General features: G+C 34.7%; 1 protein-coding gene across 2 annotated transcripts in view; it reads left to right on the top strand.

The window, feature by feature from the left end:
• The first annotated feature begins 1,406 nt into the window (after positions 1-1,406).
• LOC136034631 (uncharacterized) overlaps positions 1,407-21,885 on the top strand; it is a 34,596-nt gene continuing 14,117 nt past the window's right edge. Inside the window, exons 1-3 of one of the 2 annotated variants that reach the window (XM_065715932.1) lie at positions 1,407-1,476; positions 15,200-15,513; positions 16,306-16,510. In XM_065715932.1, the coding sequence (XP_065572004.1) occupies positions 15,218-15,513; positions 16,306-16,510 (501 nt within the window). In that variant the 5' untranslated portion in view covers positions 1,407-1,476; positions 15,200-15,217. Of the gene's footprint in view, positions 1,496-15,199; positions 15,514-16,305; positions 16,511-21,885 lie in introns of both variants that reach the window. The other variant, XM_065715933.1, reaches the window with a different exon arrangement.

Genomic DNA, 21,885 nt, shown 5'->3' with positions numbered 1-21,885 from the left:
AGAAGTTAAAAGAAAAAGGAACTGAAATATCCTTTTTTGTTTAAGCTATGATGAATTTTAAAATTTATGTTTTAAATCTTTCTGTTTTAGGATATTCTATGATGACTAGCGTCTTTGATGATATTTGAAGCTCAGAGATATACCATTCTTGATGTAGCTTGGAACTGAAATACTTGCTGCATACATTTTCATTGTTTAGCTTTCTCTGTCATTTACTGTTTAATGACAATAGACCGTTCCTTTTTCTTAGTTTACCTTAAAACTTCAACGATGGACCGAGCGTAGAAATGGCTTGTAGCATTTCAATGAGATGGAATTTACTTTTCTGGTCTAGAGAAAAAGAACTAAACGGCATACTATGAAGCTAAACTGAGCTCCAAACTCATTTGACGAACCTGGGAGAGTAACGAAAATAAAAACGAATGGCTTAGAAGCAAGGAAATTTAAACTTTGTCTAGCTACTCAAAGTTAAGAACTCCTTAGGCAATAAACGCCAGAAACCAATTCATTTCTTTTTAAGGCACAAGGTGAGTTAGCTTTGCATTCTCCTGAACTTCAGTGCTCAAATTTGTAGTTAGAAGATAATGCAGAACTCCCAGAAGGAAGCTACCGTGTGTGACGCGAACCGCTGTGTTTGGGACATTTTCGGTCCTTTCGGCAAAATAGTGCAATGGATTTTTTTTTGTAGAGCTCGTCACAATCCGCATGTGCAAAAGCAATATGCTTTTATTTTGCCTTAAGTAACAAAACTTTACTAACTCACTCATCTTATCTCCCTAACTTTAGTTAGGGAGATTTAGGTGGTAAATTTATAGCAAACCATATAACTGGCTTTTGCATAAAATGAATATACCAATCGATGCCTTTTTTATGCTCTTTACGAATATAATAATCGCTTTTGCCGCAGATTCAGATTTGAGCACTTTTTAGCTCTTAAAAATGAGAAATTTTCAAAAAATTATGACAGTTCATATAACTGACTTACAAATTAAGTGATCATACCACTTGATGCCTTTTTTATGTTCTTTACGAATATAATAATCAATTCTACGACAAATTCAAGTTTAAGCACTTTTTAAGCTCTTAAAATGACAAATTTTCCATTAAAGTACAAGTTATCTGTCGCTTCCAACAAAATAATACTACATTTTCTCCGCGCCGTTTTTGAAACAATAATACTACATTTTCTCAGTGCTAAAATTATTTATGATAAGGTAAATTTAGGTTAAGTTAAAAAGTGCATAAATCTGAATTTGCGGTAGAAGCGATTATCATATTCGTAAAGAACATAAAACATGCAAAACTGGTAGAAAGGAGTTACCGTGTGTGACACGAAGCGCTTTGTATGGCACATTTTTGGTGTTTTCGGCAATATACTTGCAATGGATTTTTATTGTCCGGAGCTAAGCGCCATCTGTATGTACCGAGATAAGCAAAATGTTTGAAATAAAGCGACGTGCTTTAATTTTGCCTCAAGTAACAAAACTTTACAAACGTATCTATAATAATAACGTTAACTGACAACAGTCTTATTGACGTGTTCTGAAATAGACAATGTAGCAAAGAAATTTTTATGTATATTTTTTTAGACCTAGCCTACATTCACATTGTTTTTTTTTTAATTTACTATTGGGTTATACTGCCAGATAAAATCATGGGTACTCAAAATATATTGTGGTTGGCTACTTACAACAGAATCATCAAAAAAAAAAAATTTAAACCAATAGGTTCCTTGTTTTATGCTAGCTCTGAACCTCATGGTAGCTTTCATGTCAATGCACCTCCCTCCCTTAAAGATCCCAGCTAGCCTATAGCTCTAATAGCCTAATGCGTCTTTTCATCAATTTAATTAGTAAAATGGTGAAAATATATGAGCAGTCCACCACTCAACCATATTTGTTTAAAATTCTAGTTAATTGACTTCTTGCTATCTCAGAAAGGGTTTAGGTTAGGAAAATGAAACTTCCAGGGATAAATCTACAGACTAAAGTATGTCCCAGAGAGGTATTTTGAAACAACTACCTCCACTCCTTCTTCCTCTAGAGGGCTTTGACCTTTAAAAATATGTGTTATAAAAGTGAAACCTTGCAAAATAGATCTTCTGCTTAATTGAAGTACAAAAAAATTGTTTTCAGATTTATAACTTAGCTCAATTCTATCTTATTAGGTTTTAAAGATATGAAAATACATTTCCTATATTTTGAAAAAAAAACATTGATATGGCTTAAAATTCTACCAAAATAACAGGAATTGCATAAAGAAAAAGCAAATAAAGGCAGAGAAAAAGCAACAAGTAACTGAAAATTAAGGTAAAATGTTGTTTTGTCAAAATTTCAACTGGTATAGACCTGTCATGTAAGGCAAATTTCAGGGCCCTCTAGAGGGAGAAGGAGTGGAGGTGGGTACTTCAAAATACCTTCCCAGGACATACTTTATCCTGTAGACCCATCCCTGAAAGTTTCATTTTCCTAACCTAAACCCTTTCCAAGATAGCAAGAAGTCAATTAACTAGATTTTTACCCATATTTGTAGCAGGAAAATCTTTATCTTTGCTTCTATCCTTCTTTATCTAGTTTTTAAGAAATTCATAATTTTTCACAATACTGTTTCATTCAATTTTGAAAGATTGGCTAAATGCACTAAATGCCACACCATCTTAAAAAATTATTTATAAGCCTAGTTGTTGCTATTGAAAATGCAGTAGTGGAAGTACAAATACATATGCTGTGGCAGATCATTACCACAGAAACTTCCAGAAACTTTGTGCAGTAAGCATTTTGTCATCTATAAAAAACTTATCTAGGATGACATATTTTTCAGAATAAATATGAAAACACATAAAATGCTTATGAAAAAGCATGGAGTTGTTCAAAAATTATATTACAAAACTGGAAAAAGGAAGAAAGAAGTGAAGATAAAGGTTCTACTGTTACAAAATATGTTAAGTAGGATTTTTTTGTATATTGTAAAGTAAGAATTGTTTTTTAAACATGTTCCCTTATGCAATTGACTGCTTTTTACATTTACTCTAGTAAAATTCTAGACAGGCTACTTTTTTTTTCTTTACAGGCTCAAGACTATCTTTAGAAGAGGTTAGGCTAGGAAATTGAGATTTTCAGGGATAGATCTATACACTAAAGTATGTCTTGGAAAGATATTTTGAAGTACCTACATTCACTCCTTCTGGTTCTAGGGGACACTAATCTTTGATGAACAATGATCTTTGATGGTAAAAATCTTTGTGTTGTAAAAGTGAAACCTTGCAAAATAGATCTTCTGCTTAAATGAAGTACAAGGGAATTATTTTCAGCTTCACAACTTTGCTCAATCCCAATTTAGCCTGTGAGGTTTCTAAGATCTGCAATTAAATTTATTAAATTTAGTAAAAACAATTTATATGCCTCAAAATTCAACTCAAATAACAAGAATTGCATATTTAGAACTAAAACCAGAGAAAAAAAACTGACAACTGAAAAATAAGCTAAAATATTGTTTTGTCAAAATTCCAATAGGTATTGTACCTGTCAAGTAGGCTTATTTCTATGACACAGAAATCATAATATAATAGCTTGACAATACCTTCCTAGAGTATGTTTTGGTCCTGGATTCATTGCTGGAAGTCTTATTTTTCCTAACCAAACCCCTTTCCAAGATAGTGACAAGTAGCTTGTCCTGAAGTTTACCTTTTAATCTCTTTATATATCACAGGTTCTTTGTTCAAGTGTGTTTCTGTACTCTTAACTTAATAAAATTCAGTTTTGCCTTGGTAACATAGGCTAAGCTAGCCTACATTTGAATATAGATAGAATGTTAGGCTATTTGAATAGATTTAAAGAAGTGGATAGTATTGGAAAGAAACATAATAATCTGATTAATAAAAATCCCCTGTGTATTATAAAGTAAGAATCCCTTTGTTTTAATGTTCCCATTTAATTTTCTATATGGCCTAAGACTATACTCTTTGGGCTATATCTAGTACCACCAGAAAGGTGAGGAAGAGAAGGGTACATTATTAGAAATACAACCATGACAGATAGAAATAGTATAAAATAGGCAATCTAATGGTTTCCTTCTGAAGTGGCCAATCACTGTATGTTTACCAAAACTTGCCCAAGCTTCATCCATAATACTTGGACATAGCCTTAGGCTATACTACTATAGTTCCCTTGTTTTTTTTTTTTTTTTTTTTTCGAAGTCAATTATGGGGGAGTGATGTAAAATATCTAAAAAGAGCAGCTGTAATGATCCAATAAATATATATTTTTTTTTAGTCTAATGTAGGCTAGGCCTTGGAAAAAGTTTGTCATTGCTGTGTTAAGGCCAGAAAAAGGTGTCAACAAGACTTACCAGTTAACTTATATACAAAATATCATAATTCAGATGAAATTACAGTTTAGCAGCTTTTTAATAGATCAATTCTCAAAGTTAATGAACTACAGGAAGGAAACTTTCAACAGATGATCTAAAGACTAAATTGATATTAAGGATTATGTCTTATAGTACCCAACTCCAACTAGAATTGTTTGAGTGAAGTGAATAAAAATTTCAAGAATGAGCCTAGAGCAGTGGTTCTTAACCAATTCTGGGCCTTGCCCCACCAAGGCATTTATGAAATCCTGATGCCTCCCTTGTGATGAAAAAATTTGTTATGAAACATTTTACATGAAATCACCTAAAGGAAGCAGAAAAGGCCATTATCTTGTTAGTTTTTTTGGCTCTTCTGTAGGAATATTTTTTGCTAATGAAAACTATTGTCTGTATAAAACACCTTTTATACAATCTATGATGTTATTGTAATATTATCATGTATTTTTGCTCTTTAATTCCATGAATATAACTTCCTTCATGTAATTCATGTGATTTTTTTGTTGTTGCAAAATTAAAGTTCTAAAATATAGTCAGCCAAAGGATGCACACCTTGCCCATGACTCACCAAAAATGTTGCCATGCCCCTTCAGTGGGGCCTGCAACCCATGTTGGGAACCACAGGCCTTGAACCTTACATATAGTGTCAGAAGATCCCTTAAAGAATTTCTTTTCACCCCTTCCTTCTTAATGGTACTGTACTTTGATAAACTTAGACAAACTCTGTGGTACCAAAGTCAAGATAAAAATAACACTTTGAGAAATGAATATAAAGTTGGACTACAAATAAGGCTCAAAGAAGTGTTTTTTTTTTACCATCATAAGTTTGCTAAATCCTGATTTATAAGGTTTTAAAGAGTTTAGAAAGATATATCTTAACTTTGAAAGAAGAATCCTGATTATCATATTTCAAGCCTATTTACAAAGCATTAAAAATATTGATGAAGGAGAAAAATAGTATACAAAATAGACATGAATGCATGCAAAAATATAAAAAATAGACAATAATACTAACTTTCCACAACAAAAACCAAAGCAGAAAAAGACTATAAATTGTGTCAAAAATTGCAGCTTAGAGAAAAGAAAGTAAAAACACCTTTGAACAAAACAACACTATGTAAATACAAATGCTATTCTGAGGAAAATCAATGAAAAGTTCTCCATGCTTTTTGAAAATTAATGATAGTGTATCTATTTATCTGTATAAAATGAAATCCTTGGATCTTTTGAGAAAACAAGTAACCCTGATTTATAGGCAAAATCCACAAAAAATTTGCTTGATAGGGCAGGATTATCATAAGTCTTTCAAAGTTTGTCTTGATAGCTTGAATAGTAAGGGTTTTGGATCTTTTACAGATATACCAAGGGTAGGAGAGACCAGGGTTATCCCAGACAGCTATTATTGGGAAACTATGTCCTGAAACCTATTTGACCAATTGGTGACTTCAATGGCTCAAGCAACTTGTTTTGCTGTGAAGTTTCTTAGGTCTGACATTCATAGTTTTTTTTTCTTTAAACACATCTGAAAATATTTTGTTTTCTTTTGTTTTTGATTACTGTCCATGGCTATCCCATGTAATGGAAAGAATCTGTTTGCATTTGGACATGTAAAAAAGGCTTTCACTTATTCAAATAAAGACTAAGATGAATGTCCAATCAAATATATTATACTCCAAATGAATACATATAGCAATTGAAATCCTATGAAATCTTGGGCTGTAGCCTATCTGGGACCATCAGGGGGAAGGGACTAGGGTAGATTGTCAGAAAAACAACTACAATGTTTGGAAATAATGTAAAATAAGCAATCTAATGGCATTACTTTTGTCTGTTTAGCATGTTTCCTTCAGAAATGGCCAATCACTGCATATTTAACAAAACTTGCCCAACCTATACCCATAATACTTGGATGTAGAACTATGCTATACAAATGTTTGCTGAATTTTCTTGTTTTTTTTTTTCTTTTCTTTTTTTCAAAGAGGAAGGCTTTGTTTTTGGCACTACAATTTAACTTTTAATCCTAGGTTTAATTATTAGACCTAGACTTGTAACTTTGCTTAATCCTAATTTGTAAAGTTTTAAAGAATTTAGAAAGATATATCTTAACTTTGAAAGAAAAATCCTGACGATCATTATCATTATGATATTTCAAACCTCTTTATAAAGAATTAAAAATGCTAAGAAAGAAGATAATAAGGAAAAAGAGCAAAAAATACACATGAGTACACAGAAAAATATAAAATATGACCAATAATACTAATCTTACACCAAAAAAATATTGAGACAGAAATTTTTTTTACATAATGTGCAAACAAACAAAAAAAAAATAACCTTTTAACAAAACAACACTGTTTAAATAAAAATGAATTCAGAGAAAAAAACAATGGGATTCTTTATGCTTTTTGGAACTTATTGATAGTGCATCTATATATAAAATGAAATCCTTTGGATGTTTTAACAATGCAAGTATTCCTGATCTGTAAGCTAAAACCACAAAAAATTGCATTGTGTGGCAGTTGTATCATAAGCCTTTCAAAGTTTCCCCTTGATAGCTTTAATAATTAGGGTTTTGGGTCTTTTATAGCTTCAGCAAAGGGTTGGGGCGACCAGGGTTATCCCAGACAGCTATAATTGGGAAACTATCTTCTGGAACCTCTTTGTTCAATTGGCAGCTTCAAAGGCTTAAACACCTTGTTTTGCTGTGAAGTTTCTTTGGTCTGATGTTCATATCTTTTCTTCTTTAAACACATCCGAAAATATTTTTTTGAACTCTGTCTACTATTTAAGGCCACCACATACAGTGGAGAGACTCTGGACATTACTTGGGGTGAATTCCAACGCATTAGAAATGGCTGTCATTTATCAAACAGTTTGTGTTAACAAACTGTAGTAAGGAGCAACCCGGCTCAATAGTAACCAAAACTCTAAAAAATGGAATTTTTATAGCAATAGTTGTGGGAAAAGTCAAAGTCATGGCCAATTGTAGAAAAAAGGATCGCGTTTTAATGCTGATTTTGAATATATAAGTTTCAATAAGTTTAGACTTACCCATCAAAAGTTATGAACCTGAGAAAATTTGCCTTATTTTAGAAAATAGGGGGAAACACCCATTAAAAGTCATAGAATCATAACAAAAATCACATAATCAGATTCATATCAGAGAAACCTTACAGTAGAATTTTCAAGCTCCTATCTACAAAAATGTGGAATTTTGCATTTTTTGCCACAAGATGGATCATAGATGCATGTTTATTTGTTGTTTTTTTTCCAGGGGTTATTGTATCAACCCAGTGGTCCTAGAATGTTGTGTGAAGGCTTATTCTATCAGGAAATAAAAGTTCTACTGCCCTTTTTAAGTGACCCAAAAAATTGGAGGGCACCTAGGCCCCCTCCCACGCTCATTTTTTCCCAAAGTCACTGGATCAAAATTCTGAGGTAGCCATTTTTTTCAGCATAGTCGAGAAACCTAATAACTATATCTTTGGGGACGACTTACTCCCCCACAGTCCCCATGGGAGGGGCTATAAGTTACAAACTTTGACCAGCGTTTACACATAGTAATGGTTATTGAAAAGTGTACAGACGCTTTCAGGGGGATTTTTTGGTTGGGGGAGGGGTTGAGGTGAGGGGGTTTTTCGGGGGATCTTTCCATGGAGGAATTTTTCATGGGAAAAGAAATGGGGGGGGGGGCAGGATTTTTTTTAAGCAATTTTGTAAAAGAACATTGAAAAAATAAATATGAAAGTTTTTTCAACTGAAAGTAAGGAGCAGCACTATAACTCAAAACGAACAGAAATTTTTATGCATATGAGGGGTTCACCTCCTCCTAATACCTTGCTCTTTACGATAAAGTAATTTTATTAATTTCAACTATATATTCTACAGCCTTTGCGATTCAGGGGTCATTCTTAAGAAATTGGGACAAAATTTAAGCTTTATTGTAAAGAGCAAGGTGTTGACGAGGGCATGACCCCCCTTGTATACATAATAAAAACATACGAATATAGGATTTCGTTATGTAAGTTAATTCGTAAGTTACGTATATTTTTACTAATAAAAACGTTTTTAAAAATTAAAAGTTCTAGTTGCCTTTTTAAATAACCAAAAAATTGGAGGGTAACTAGCCCTACTCCCCCGCTCCTTTTTTCTCAAAATTGTCTGATCAAAACTATGAGGAAGCCATTTAGCCATAAAAATAAATTAATATGCAAATTTCATTTTAATTTTTCATGGGAGGAGAGCGAAAATCAAAACATGCGTTAATTCAAAAATGTTCAGAAATTAAGTAAAAAAAAACAAGTTTTTTAAACTGAAAGCAAGGAGCAATATTAAAACTTAAAACGAACAGAAATTACTCCATATATGAAAGGGGCTGTTCATCCTCAACGCCCCGCTCTTTACGCTAAAGTTTTTTACTGTTTTAAAAATTCGAATTGAGAAAAAGAGTCAAACTTTAACGTAAAGAGCAGGGCGTTGAGGGCATTGAAGTTTTAATAATGCTCCTTACTTTCAGTTAAAAAAAACTTGTTTTTGTTTTATTCAAATACAGACCTGGATGAATTTCCAATGGAATAAAAAGTACAAAGAACAGTCAGCTGAGCCAACTCAGCTGATTTTGCATTCAAATATGTAGCCACATATTGATCTCTTGGTTCCATCAGCACCTTTTGGGGGAGACAATCATCTGTATTTTCCTTACCTGTCTGCTTGTCCTTAAGTCTGTTTCTTTTTTTTCTGGAGTGTCAGTCAATATTCTAGTTCTACCACTTAAACGATTTCTGTTACCTGTTATCAGTGTTCCATCAATCCTAGGGAATGGTCTAGTCTCAGTAATTCTGTGTAAACCAAAAACTTGACTTTTAGCAGTGAGATTTCTGGTATCTAGATGTGCCAATTCTGAAGGAGATTCATCAGTTGATCCCCCAGATAAGAGTGGTCTATCAGTAATTAAAGGAGGAAGGAAAGTCCTTTTGTTTTTATTATGAAGTATTCAGTTTTTTTGTAAAAATAGGCTACTGTTCATCCAGCCAGTTGAGTGGGCAAGTCCTAGTGTGCTGAGAGGAGCGCCACAGATCATACATGACACTTTTTCCAACCCAGTACTAAACACTTACCTCAGTTGAAATTTTTTTTTGCCAAAACAAAGTGGTAGCCATAACTTTGAGAACCACTGCTAGGTAGTGGAATGTTTTTCTGCAATGACTGTTACTCTATTGGCCTTTGAAAATAATCATTTAAAGTTAATTTTTCAATAGCTTTTTGCTCACAAATGTTATCAAAGATCACAGCTTTGACTGCTTTCTCTAAGTCCCATGTTGAGGCCACTGGGCTTTTTACATTTATATTGTCTTGGCATCTTTTATGAAGAAACAGCTGTGAATTTGATAGAAGATGATTCTTTAACACACAAAATAAACAAGCATAAATATTCAAATGAATCCAACAGGGAGATTCTGAATCTGAACTTGATTGTGAAAAAACATTTGTGTGATAAGCCAAAGATGAAGAAGTAAGTGGGCAGCATGAATTTATGAATCATAAAAGTAATTGGCAAGCTGCACATTGAACCACATTATTACAATACAAAGTCATCATAGGCAGCATAATAGTGCTGCCTAATTAAAGAACAATGTAGGTAGAATGTATTTTTTTGTTGTTTCTCCTTTAACCAGGGCACTTTTTACTAAAACGAGTTGTCTTATAAACTTTGAAAGGGGCTCATTCGATTGAAAATTTGAAGTTCTAGTGCCCTTTTTAATGGTTGGAAGGGATTTGAGGGTAACCAGTTCCCCATGCCCATCATTTCCCCAAACAGATACAATCAAGAATTTGAGATAGCCACTTTCTCCAGCATAGTTGAAAGGTTCAGTAATAACATGTTTGAGGGCGACACCCCCCTACATCCCCCAGAGCAAGAGTCATAAGTTATACTAGTTGCTTATTATTAACATTTATAGTTTATATGGAAGGGGTGGTTGTATAAACTTTGGAGGGGCTTATTTGATTGGAAATAAGAAGCTCTATTGCCCTGTTTAGAGTCAAAAGTGATTGGTGGACAACTACCACCCCCCATCACGTCCTATTTCCCCAAATGCATCCAATACAAATTTCGGAATAGTCAGTTTGTTCAAAATAGTCAAAAGATCATATATTAAGTTTATTCGGGTTGAAACAAACCCTAGAACAGGGTGAAGGGTTGTAAGTTATGTCCCAGTGGCATATGAGGTTTTTGTCGAAGGGGTAGCTGTATAAACTTTAGAGGAGACTCATTGGTTGGAAATTGAAAGTTCCAGTTTGCTTCTAAGAGTCAATGGCGATGGAGGGTATTTAGCCCCCCCATGCCCTCTTTACCCCAGACGAATTTGATCGAAATTCTTTGGACAAAAAATAGTGCTAAAACTACTGCTTCTGTAACAAGTACTACCAAGGCTGAGGATATTAAAATAAACATCTGAGGAAACATTCAGGAAAAAGTTGAACTAAATCAAAGCATAGTGTGTCTGTACAAATTGCTGATATGGGTGTATCAGCAACATTTTGGAATGAATTATTGTATCAAGGCAAAACTTCTGGGGCATCATGAGTGGGATGTTCAACTAATCAAAAGGCAAAATGTACCTGCTACTACTGCTATGAATGCTGTTCCTACTGCTGTTACTACTACTACAAACAATAAACTTGCTGCTACTACTGTTCCTATTACTACCACTACTACTATGGTACTAGTACAATTAAGGCTACGCATATGAAGGTGAAAATTTGACAGGATATTGAGGGGGAATTTCAACTAAATCAAAACACACTATGTGCATGTAGGTTATCAAAATCTTCAAATGGGTGTATCTCCAGAATGGTTTTGGGGATTGTGTTGGAACTTTCAGAGAATACTTAAAGGGGAAGATCAATTGACAAAAAGGTAATGTTTGTATGTCACTACTACCACTGCTACTTTTCTACCACTGCTGCTAAACTACTCCAATATATACTTTAATTGCACCAACTTGCAAGGCTTAGAGTTTTAAGATGGAAAGGGCATCAAAAGGGGTTCAAAAGGGCACATCAGCAACATTTTTGGAATGGCTTGCCATATCAAGGTGAAACTTCCAGGACATCATGAGGGGGATGTTAAAATGATCAAAAGGAAACATGTATGTGATACTACCATGAATACTGCTGCTACTTCCGTTAGTACTACTACTTGCAATACACTATTACTGCTACTACTGTTCCTACTACTATGATACTATGATGCTATGATACTATGATGCTTCATGGAAATTGTCAAAAGGGCGTATCTCGAGAATGGTTTTTGGGATTAACTTGGAACTTTCGAAGAATGTTTAAAGGGGAAGACCAATTGACAAAATGTAATATGTGCATGTCACTGCTAACACTACTACTGCTGCTACTTTTACTGCTACTAATGCTACTAAACAACTCCAACATATACTTCAATTGTACAACTTGTATGGCTTAGAGTATTAAGATGAAAAGGGGGTCAAAAGGGCACATCAGCAATTTTTCGGAATGGCTTACCATATCAAGGTGAAACTTCCAGGGCATCATAAGGGGGATGTTCAACTGACTAAATGGCAGCATGTACATGTTACTACTGTTATTAATACTGCCGCTACTACTGTGACTACTACTACTAGTACAACACTAGTACTGTCACTGCTTCTCCTACTGCAACCACAACTACTTTGATACTAATACTATCAAGACTAAGTCTATGAAGGGAAAATTTGAGAGAATATTGAGGGCAAATTTGAAATAAATCCAAAGACACTATGTGCATTCAGATTGTCAAAAGAGCATATCTTAAGAATTCATTTGTGTATTAAGTTAGAACTCTCAAAGAATGCTTAAAGGGGAAGATCAGTTGATGAAAAGGCAATATGTGCATGCTACGACTAATACTACTACCACTGATTCATTTACTAGTTCTACTACTATTATTACTCCAACTACTACTTCTATCACAACTACTTGTAAGGCTAAGAACATTAAGATGAAAATGTCAAAATGTATATGAGTATAAAGGTTATCAAAAGGACATATCAGCAATGTCATAGCAATGGCTTATTGTATTAAATTGAAGCTTCCAGGATTTGATGAGGGGGATATTCAACTGACCAAAACGCAATAGGTTAATACTAATGCTGCTACTAGTACTAGTACTATCACTGTGAATACTACTACTAGTACTAATACTGGTAATACTACATCTGTGACTACTATTACAAGTATGCCTAAGGGTATGAAGGTGACATTTTCAGGAATTATTAGGGGGAATGTGAGTTGAATCACAACACGCCTCTCATAATTAGGTTTTCCAAAGGGTATATCAGCAATGTCTTAGGAACAGTTTTGTGTGTGAAGTTGGAACTTACAAGGCTTGTTGGGGGATGTTGAACTAACCAAAAGACAATATTTGAATCATAATGATGCTGCTTTTGCTCCTACTACTACTACTACTATTATTACTGCTGCCACTACTGCTGCTACTGCTACTAAAGCTGAGGCTATTACTATTAATTCTACTGCTATTACTATTACTGCTGGTGGTACTACTGCTACTAAAGTCATAGAGTTGAGACTTTCATCATGTGCTGAAGGGGATTTTGAAGAAAACCAAAGGTGCTATCTGCATACTGCTACAAATGCTACTATTGCTTGGACACTAACAAAGGGTATTAAAGTGAAGTTTTGAAGGAAGATTTTGGTGGATGTTCAAATAAATAAAACGAACTATGATCATGTATATTGTCAAAAGGGTGAAAAAGCAATATCTCAAGAGCAGCTTACATTATTAAGTTGCTGCAAACTTTGAACTAGCCGGAAGACACTATGTCTATACTTTTAATACTACTTCTATGGCTACTTTAACTAATAACACTAAGGGCATTAAGATGAAAATTTAGGGAACGTTTAGGGGGAGTTTCAACTGAACAAAAATACCATATTTTGTACAGGTTTTCAAAAGGGCATATAAGCAATATCATAGACAGCACTTCTCTACCATAGCTCGCACTATCATTGCAACTTTTAAAGGAGCTTATTAGATTGGAAATTAAAAGTTCTAGTGCCCTTTTTAAGGGTCAAAAGTGAATTTATTTGTGTTTTTTTTCAGTAAAGTGCAATTTATGTTCTGGCCTTGAGAATGTATGGGGGTTTTCAGACCCCCATATGTTAATTTCTTCTTGTTTTGAGTTTGAATTGGTTATTTACTGTAACTTCTGCTAGTTTCGGGTTTAATTTATTTGTTGATGGTGATTTGTGGTAGTTTTACGTTTGGCAGATTATTTGATTTTATTTCTGTTCATTTTTGGTTCAATGGAGTCATTTACTTTTCTTTGAAAAACTTGTTTTGTGGGAAAGTTTTTTAAATTAATTTCATATAAAAGCCAACAACTTTATCATTCCATGCTTTTTTTAGTGATATCTATTAATTACTGAAAGAAACCTTGAATAATGAAGAGTGGTTTTTGAAATAGGAAGCTATTCATCGGCTTTTTACTTCCATTGGCGTTTTCTTTTGCTACATTTCTGATTATTACTACTGAAATAAAAACTCTTCACTCTTCACTTTTTGCAATGTATCAAATAGAAATGATAGAAGTGAAGGTGGCCAGAAGCCATTTTTATGAATGTTTCATGATAAACTTTTCAAAAAGGGTGAATGTGGAAAATAATAATAATACTAAAAAAAAAAGAAAAAAAAGCTTTAAGTGTAACAATTGCAGTTTGATACAGCTACTAATCATGACCAAGTCCTTGAATAAATTTGGGTTATTCGCTCATCGAATTTGAAGTTTAGATTTATTTTTGCTTTAAGTAGAGTATACTTTTACCATTAAAAGACTAAATCTGAAAGAACGTTCAATTTATTCAAATTTAACTTCATTATTGCTAGACTTATAAACAATGTTAGACAGTTGTGACAGTTTTTTCTGCAGACTGTGGTATGGATTAGTTTTGTTGTATAAGTAATGATTTTCCTTTTATAAATAATACTTTGCTGTGTATAAGTAATAGGTAAAGCTTTTTAATCTTGACAGTGGACAAGACAAACTGTACAGAGCTGAAGCTATTTGAATCAAGCTAAAGCTACGATAATATGGAAGTCCAAGAGACTGAATAGTTGGTTCAGAATTATATCCTAACAAAACCAAAAAATATTAAATGCGTTCACTTTATTCGAGGTAACCTTGCTCTAAATAGAGATACTGGGGATATTCCTATCAACCTGATTTTCGATTTTCAGTAGCTTGATACAAAGAGAATCATAGTATTCTTTTTTTTCATTTTAAACCAAGATCCTTTGAACCAATGAACATCATGCTAGTTGACAGGCAAAGTTAATTGCTAGGGACAGGATTCTTGCCCAGTCTAATTTATGGAAAGTCTTTCATTTGCTCTGAATTTTTTTTGTTTTACTGCTTAGAGTTATGTTTTTGTCTTTTCGCCTTTTTTTTTTGAATGGCTGAATATCACCCTTTTTCTCTTGGTTTTCTTAATCATTTGTATTTGTTGTTTTTTAATCGAATATAAAATGTTTTTTTTTTATATAAACGTGTTATGCATCATCTAGGTTTATATAATTAAAGTCAACAATATGTATGGATATTCTGTTTTAACATTCAGATAACAATTCTTCATGACATCTAGTTTTTTTTTTAGAAGAATAACGGCAAAAACATTTTTGGCTTTAGTTTTTGAACAGTTCCTCATTAACCTTAAAGTTTCCTTCATAATCAAGGTGACATGCACTACCCTTAACATAGTGCTAATTGAAAGTCCAGACAAAGTTTGACTTGCATTCATGTTTCAGGTTTAAAATGTAGGAGCCATGGGAAGACGTATGAAAGCTAGAAGAAAAAGTGACATTATTGGTAGCACCTCTAAAAACTTAAAAAGTGGAAGCTTTATTACAAATGGAAGGCTCACTTCTGCGTTTACGTCTATAAAGAATATGTTTTCAAAGAAGATTGAATCAAAGCCCTACCAGGCAAAGAGAAAGTTTGCCTCAAACAAAGATTTGCTACTTGAATTTGCATCTCCTCCAAAAGTGGTATATTGTGATGAGGTTTTGTCTGAGTCCAACATTGGTGGGAAGAAAAAGAAGAAAGAGAAAAATTTTGTTGAGTAAGTACAATCCTTGTAAATGAATTGTGTAATTTATTCCTTCTCTCTCCCCCTCTCTCTTTTTCCATCAATGATTTGAGCTCCGTCATTTTCTGGTAGAGTGGACCAATATAAGGTAGAACATATAGGCATTTCCTTAGTGTACTCTTATCTAAATTTCTAATGTTTCAGTATGTCATCGAAGTTTTATTTTTGCCAATTTCAACCCAATTTCTTGTCTTTTATACAGACTGAAACATTTTACTTCCCAAGCTTTCCAACTAGTGTTGTGCTGCTAAATTTTACTGCTATACTCTGTGTCTCCATGAAAATCCCAATCCCAAAGACGTGAACAAAAAAGAAAATTTTACATATGCATTTATATAGATATAACATATAACATGTTGTTTCTTTGTCTCAATGTCAAAATCTTCAGGTTTTTGGTAAATTGCATGGATTTCTAAAGTTTTTAAGGTGGGGAAGGATTGAAGTCTTGGATTTACTTACCGTTTCTCTAAGTCGGGGATGTTTACTGTCATGCAAAATTCAACATTTAACATTTAAAATAAACAGGGAACAAGAATAAAAACATCCTTTGAATGGACTGTGCAAATTAAAGTCAAATGATTTTTGAGCATACATTACTAAGGAAGTGCTGTAGATAGATGAAATAAAATCTTCCATAAAACAATCATAGTTCAACTATTTTATTCATTAAAAGAACACCTTTTTTGGCTGTTTATGTTATGGTAATTTGTTATATTCAAGAGGATTTCAATGTGATTGCAGTTCTGAATTACAGTCTACTTCCAGGCCAAGTGTTGCTTCAGCATCAGTTGGTCAAGTCGAAAGATTTTTGTCAGATTTGGAAAGCAATCATCAAGATCCTGTTCCAAACTGTATGATAAAAACGCCAGTAGTTTACGAGAAAGCCGTCATAGATAGAGACGCATTGCAAAGTATGCAGAAAAATCGGACAAATGGGTTCTTTGAGGAATCCCAATCTGAAGAAATCACTGTGAGTATCTGTTCCTTAATAAATAATGCTCCTGGTAACTAATTCAACAAGAAAATTCATTTTAAACCAAAGCCTCTTTGTAGGCATATCTTATGTACATAGCCCCAATCCTGATGGGGGATAAGAAGAATGTACCATAGGAGAAGGTTTTATACTCCTAAGCAGTCTTCATATGTATGTGTAGTTAGACTAGCATATCTAGACAAATATCTATTCAGACATCTTTATCCAGACAGTTCCCGTTCAAATGTAAAATTTGATGCTTGCCTGCATTAAGTTACAACCGAGCATTTATCTCCACAGTTTCAAATTTTATCAATCAGGAAGCTTCTTTTGTCACCATATCGGTTACCGTCTCTATCAGCGACGATAAACATATAGTTACTCTATCAGCGTTGAGATAGAAGTCTGGCTAGACTTCCACTTCAAAGCAAGGGCATGATCAGACAGATATGATGAGGCGTGGAAGTCCGGCTACGCCTGCATGTGGCTGCAGGTTTGCTTGCTATACTTAAAGCATTTTGTCAAAGGCAGCGAGCAGTATGCTATAGGTACTTACTTCAATACATTTTAAGGTGAGATATGAACTTTGAACTTTGATTTTATTCCATATAAACACAAAAATGAAACACAACTCCAGGGACTGATCAATGATTCCTAGGTCCTTAATGTAGTCCCTGGAGAACGTCGAGCATTCATATTAATATATCACTGGTTATTGACAAAATAACAAAGTGTTTTAAACTTTGAAACAGAAAGAATACTGAACAAGAGATAAGAACTCATATTGCACTTGTGACGAGGCCGGAAGAGCCAAGAGCTCATATGGTATGAGCTTTAGCAAGATTCTAAGAATCAATTGGTTGATTTAAAAGGAAAAATCAGAGACTTAATGCCGATTGGGATTTAAAATAAAAGCTCTGAGTCACGAGGTCCTTCTAAATATAAAAAATCATTAAGATCTGATCACCCACTCGTAAGTTATAAATACCAAATTTTTTCTAATTTTTGCTTTCGCTTCAGCCCCGCAGATGGTCGAATCGGAGAAAACGACTTTATCTAGTTAATTTGTGCAGCTCCCTGATACGCCTACCAATTTCCATCTTCCTAGCACGTCCAGAAGCACCAAACTCGCCAAAACAATGAAACCTGCCCCCTAACTCCCCCAAAGAGAGCGGATCCAGCACGGTTACGTCAATCACGTATCTACGGCATTTGCTTATTCTACCCACCAAATTTCGTCCAGATTTCTCCACTTTAAGCGTTTTCCAAGATTTACGGTTTCCCCCCTCCAACTCCCCCCAATGTCAACAGATTTGGTCGGGATTTCAAATAAGAGCTCTGAGACATGAGGTCCTTCTAAATATCAAATTTCATTAAGATCCGGTCACCCGTTCTTAAAGTAAAAAATACCTCAATTTTTCTAATTTTTCAAATTAACACCCACCCCTGTCCCCCCAGCTCCCCCAAAGAGAATGGATCCGTTTCAATTATGTCAATCACGTATCTATAACTTATGCTTATTCTTCCCATTAAGTTTCATCCCGATTTCTCCACTATAAGAGTTTTTCAAGATTTCCAGTTTTCAAGATTTCTGTTTCCCCCCTCCAACCCCCTGTGTCCCCATATCCGATTCGAATTGAAAATGGAGCATCTAAGACATAAGATCCTTCTGTGTATCAAGTTTCATTAAGATCCGATCACCCATTCGTAAGATAAAGATACCTCAATTTTCACGTTTTCCAAGAATTCCGGTTTCCCCCTCCAACTCCCCCCAACGTCACTGGATCTGGTCGGGATTTAAAATCAGAGCTCTAAAGCACAAGATCCTTCTAAATATTAAATTTTATTAAGCTCTGATCACCCATTCGTAAGTTACAAATACCTCATTTTTTCTAATTTTTCCGAATTACTCCAACCTCCCCCAACTCCACCAAACAGAGTGGATCTGGTCCGGTTATGTCAGTCACGTATCTTGGACTTGTTTTTATTCTTCCTGCCAAGTTTCATCCTGATCTTTCCGCTTTAAGTATTTTCCAAGATTTCCGCCCCCCCCCCATGACGCTGGATCCGGTCGGGATATAGAATAAGAGATCTGAGTAACGAGTCCTTTTAAATATGAAATTTCATTAAGATCCGATCACTCCTTCGTAAGTTAAAATTATCTAATTCTTTCAAATTTTTCAGAAGTAACCCCCCCCCCAACTCCCCAAATAGAGCGGATCCATTCCGGTTATGTCAATCACGTATCTAGGACTTCTGCTTATTTCCACCAAGTTTCTTCCCGATCCCTCCACTCTAAGCATTTTCCAAGATTTTAAGTTCCCCCCAACTCCCCCCAATGTCACCGTTTCCTGTCTTGATTTAAAATAAGAGCTCTGAGACACGATATCCTTCTAAATATCAAATTTCATTAAGATCCGATCACCTGTTCGTTAAAAATACCTTACTTTTTCTAATTTTTCCGGTTTAACCGTCCACCCACTCCTTACCAGATGATCGAATCGGGGAAACGTAAATTTCTAATTCTGGCTCTTGATACGCCTAGGTCTGGTTCTTGATACGCCTGCCAAATTTCATCGTCCTAGCATACCTGGAAGTGCCTAAACTAGCAAAACTGGGACCGAAAGACAGACAGACCGACCGACAGAATTTGCGATCGCTATATGTCATTTGGTAGATACCAAGTACCATAAAAAAGGCTCTGTGTTGGATAGCCAGCTGGTGATTTCAAGGGTGATATCTGCTGATTTTCTTTCAAAACAGTTGATCTGAAAAATTTATTATTTAGCACAAATGTGAATAAATAAGCTTGATTTTTCTCGAAGGCGGGGATATTTTTTAAGCTTGCTCTTGTGTTAAAGCATTTGTTCCTAAAGTACTGAAAACATTCACACTGAATTGTAAAGAAAGGGAGGGGAGGGGCTCTCTGCTAATTTAAAAGAAAATATCTGTTTTGTTTTTAGTTTTGATGTAACTATTTGCTTCCATTGGGATAATTTTTTTTGTGTTTAACTTCTGTTCGCTTTTAAAATCATACTTAGTGTATTTCAGGGATTTTTCCTCCACCAGAGACGCAGTTTTTGTGCGTGCCGATCTTTCTCATTGGAAGAACTGTTTTTACTTTTCTCACATCAGGTTTTGCCGTAATTGGACATTGGATCCGTGGGACACTTGTGGCTGTGTGGGTCCACTACCATCGGATTTTTTTTTTATATTTTGACCTTTCTGATAATAGCTTTCCTGAAATTATAATGTAATGTAAATTTTGTGAGCGCTTGGCTCCTGGGCCAAAAATGACGTGGGATGGGACCTAGTTGCCCTCCAATCTCTTTTGGCTCCTAAAATAAGCAATAGACTTGGATTTTAGTAAGACCTTTTATGATATTTTACGACTGTAGTTTCGACCCAACCGCACCTTTTACGGGTAGGTATTTTTCATGGGGATGGGGTATTTTCAGCGAGGTGGTATTTTCCACAGGAGGCGTATTTCCCGGAGGGGGGGGGGGCTGTTTGCCAACCAGTCACTTCTGACTTTTAAAAGTGCAATAAAACTTTTCAATTTCCAGGTGAATAATAAAAATTGATTAATAAACATGATTAACAAAAACTCCCACAGTTAGGTTGTATGTTATTGCAAGTAACCCATTGTTAAATTTGAGGTCTTTATAGAAGGGATGGTTGCACAAACTTTGGAGAAGGCTCATTCGATTGGAAACTAAAATTTTAAGTTCAATTTCGAAGAATCTAAGGTAATCAGAGGACAATCGACATCTCCCATCTTAACCGCCACCCCCCCCCCCCCAATGCATCCAATCAAAATAAAAAACAAAAATAGGTTTTTTTTTCAAAATAATCTAAAGGTCAAATTAACCATGCCTCTGGGGTTAACAGTCCCACTAGCAGCTTCTGGAGCAAGGGCTGTAAGTTAAGCAACTCAATGTTAACACATAAGGTTTTTATGAATTTTTCCTTTTATGAGAATCAGCTATAAATGGTTTGTGACATCAGGTCTTCTTGTTTTTTTGCAAAATAAAACAAAGCTTTTATTATGAATTATCTTACAGGCGTTTATATTATGACTTTAAGGAATAAACACTTTCAACAAGGTTGAACATGTAAAAATTCTAACTTATGTCTTACCCAATGATATTACCTCATATTTTTAGAATATTGGAAAACTGAGTTCAGTGGCTCAGTTGCACGATAGTTCAGCTACACGAGGGTTAAGTTGCAAGGTGATTAAGTTGCACGGTGGTTCAGTTGTACCGTGGCTCAGTTGCAAGGTGGTTCAGTTGTACGGGGTTCATTTAAACAGGGTAGAGTTGTACGGGGGTTGAGTGCACGAGGTTTTAGTTAAATGGGGTTCAGTTACCCGGTGGTTCAGTTACAAGGGTTCAGTTACACGAGGGTTTAGGTGCACGGGGTTTCGGTTACACGGGGGCTCAGTTGCAAGGTGGTTCAGTTACAAGGTGGCTCAGTTGCTTTTGGCTCAGTTACAGGGGTTCAGTTGCTTTTGGTTCAGTTACACGCACACCCCAAAAACTCAGCTGCATCAATGGTAAGACTCTTAGTAGTAAAAACAGTTCTGCCATCTACTATCCTGATCAGATATTATTTGTGTATCTTTTCTCTCTGGCGTCCTGTGTATTTACTCTTCAGTCTTCATTTAATTGTTTTGCAACTTCTACCCTAAACCTGGGCTCACACATCGTATTTATTTTGGACGTTTATTTCATTCTTCAGTTTACATTTAGTTGTTTTACAACTCCCTAAACCTGCGCTCACACATCGTGTTTATTCTGGACGTAAAGTGGTTTGTGTCAAGGCTGTTACCGTGTTTTAACCCCCCTTCCCCCGAAATAAATTGTCTAACTTGTAAAAAAGTAACCAGATGCATATGAATAATTTTTTTTATTAGTTTTAAAAGTTTTTTTGTGCTCCCCCTCCCCAAGAAAATCCTGGATAACGCCTTGGTCTACGTATAAAAGATACAGAGGAAAACTAGGCTTGTTTTTATCAAATCTGTGTGAAGCTTCTATAAACTACTAAAGAAAGAAAAGGCAAGAAACGGTTTAGTTAAATGCTAAAAAACGGTTGGATTTTATTTACTCTGCAAGGTGACTAAAATAACATTTACTCGTAAATCTGGCTTTAATTAGGAAATGTGAAATGAGAGAATAGGTCATAAAAAAGTATTAGCTGATTCATGTGGATTATATTATAAAAAATTCGGTCAAAATAAAAGCTATAAAAACAACAAAAAGTATAGAAAACAAATAAAATCATGGAAAAAATAGAATTAAATGAGAACGAACGAATAAAAAAAAATATATATATACTTCGATTAAATGAGGAAAAAATAAAATGAACCA

This window comes from Artemia franciscana, chromosome 13 (genome assembly GCF_032884065.1).
Source record: "Artemia franciscana chromosome 13, ASM3288406v1, whole genome shotgun sequence".
In the NCBI taxonomy this organism is placed as follows: Eukaryota; Metazoa; Arthropoda; class Branchiopoda; order Anostraca; family Artemiidae; genus Artemia; species Artemia franciscana.
Note: the sequence above shows the minus strand (reverse complement) of the source record. Positions and strands in the feature narration are given on the sequence as shown.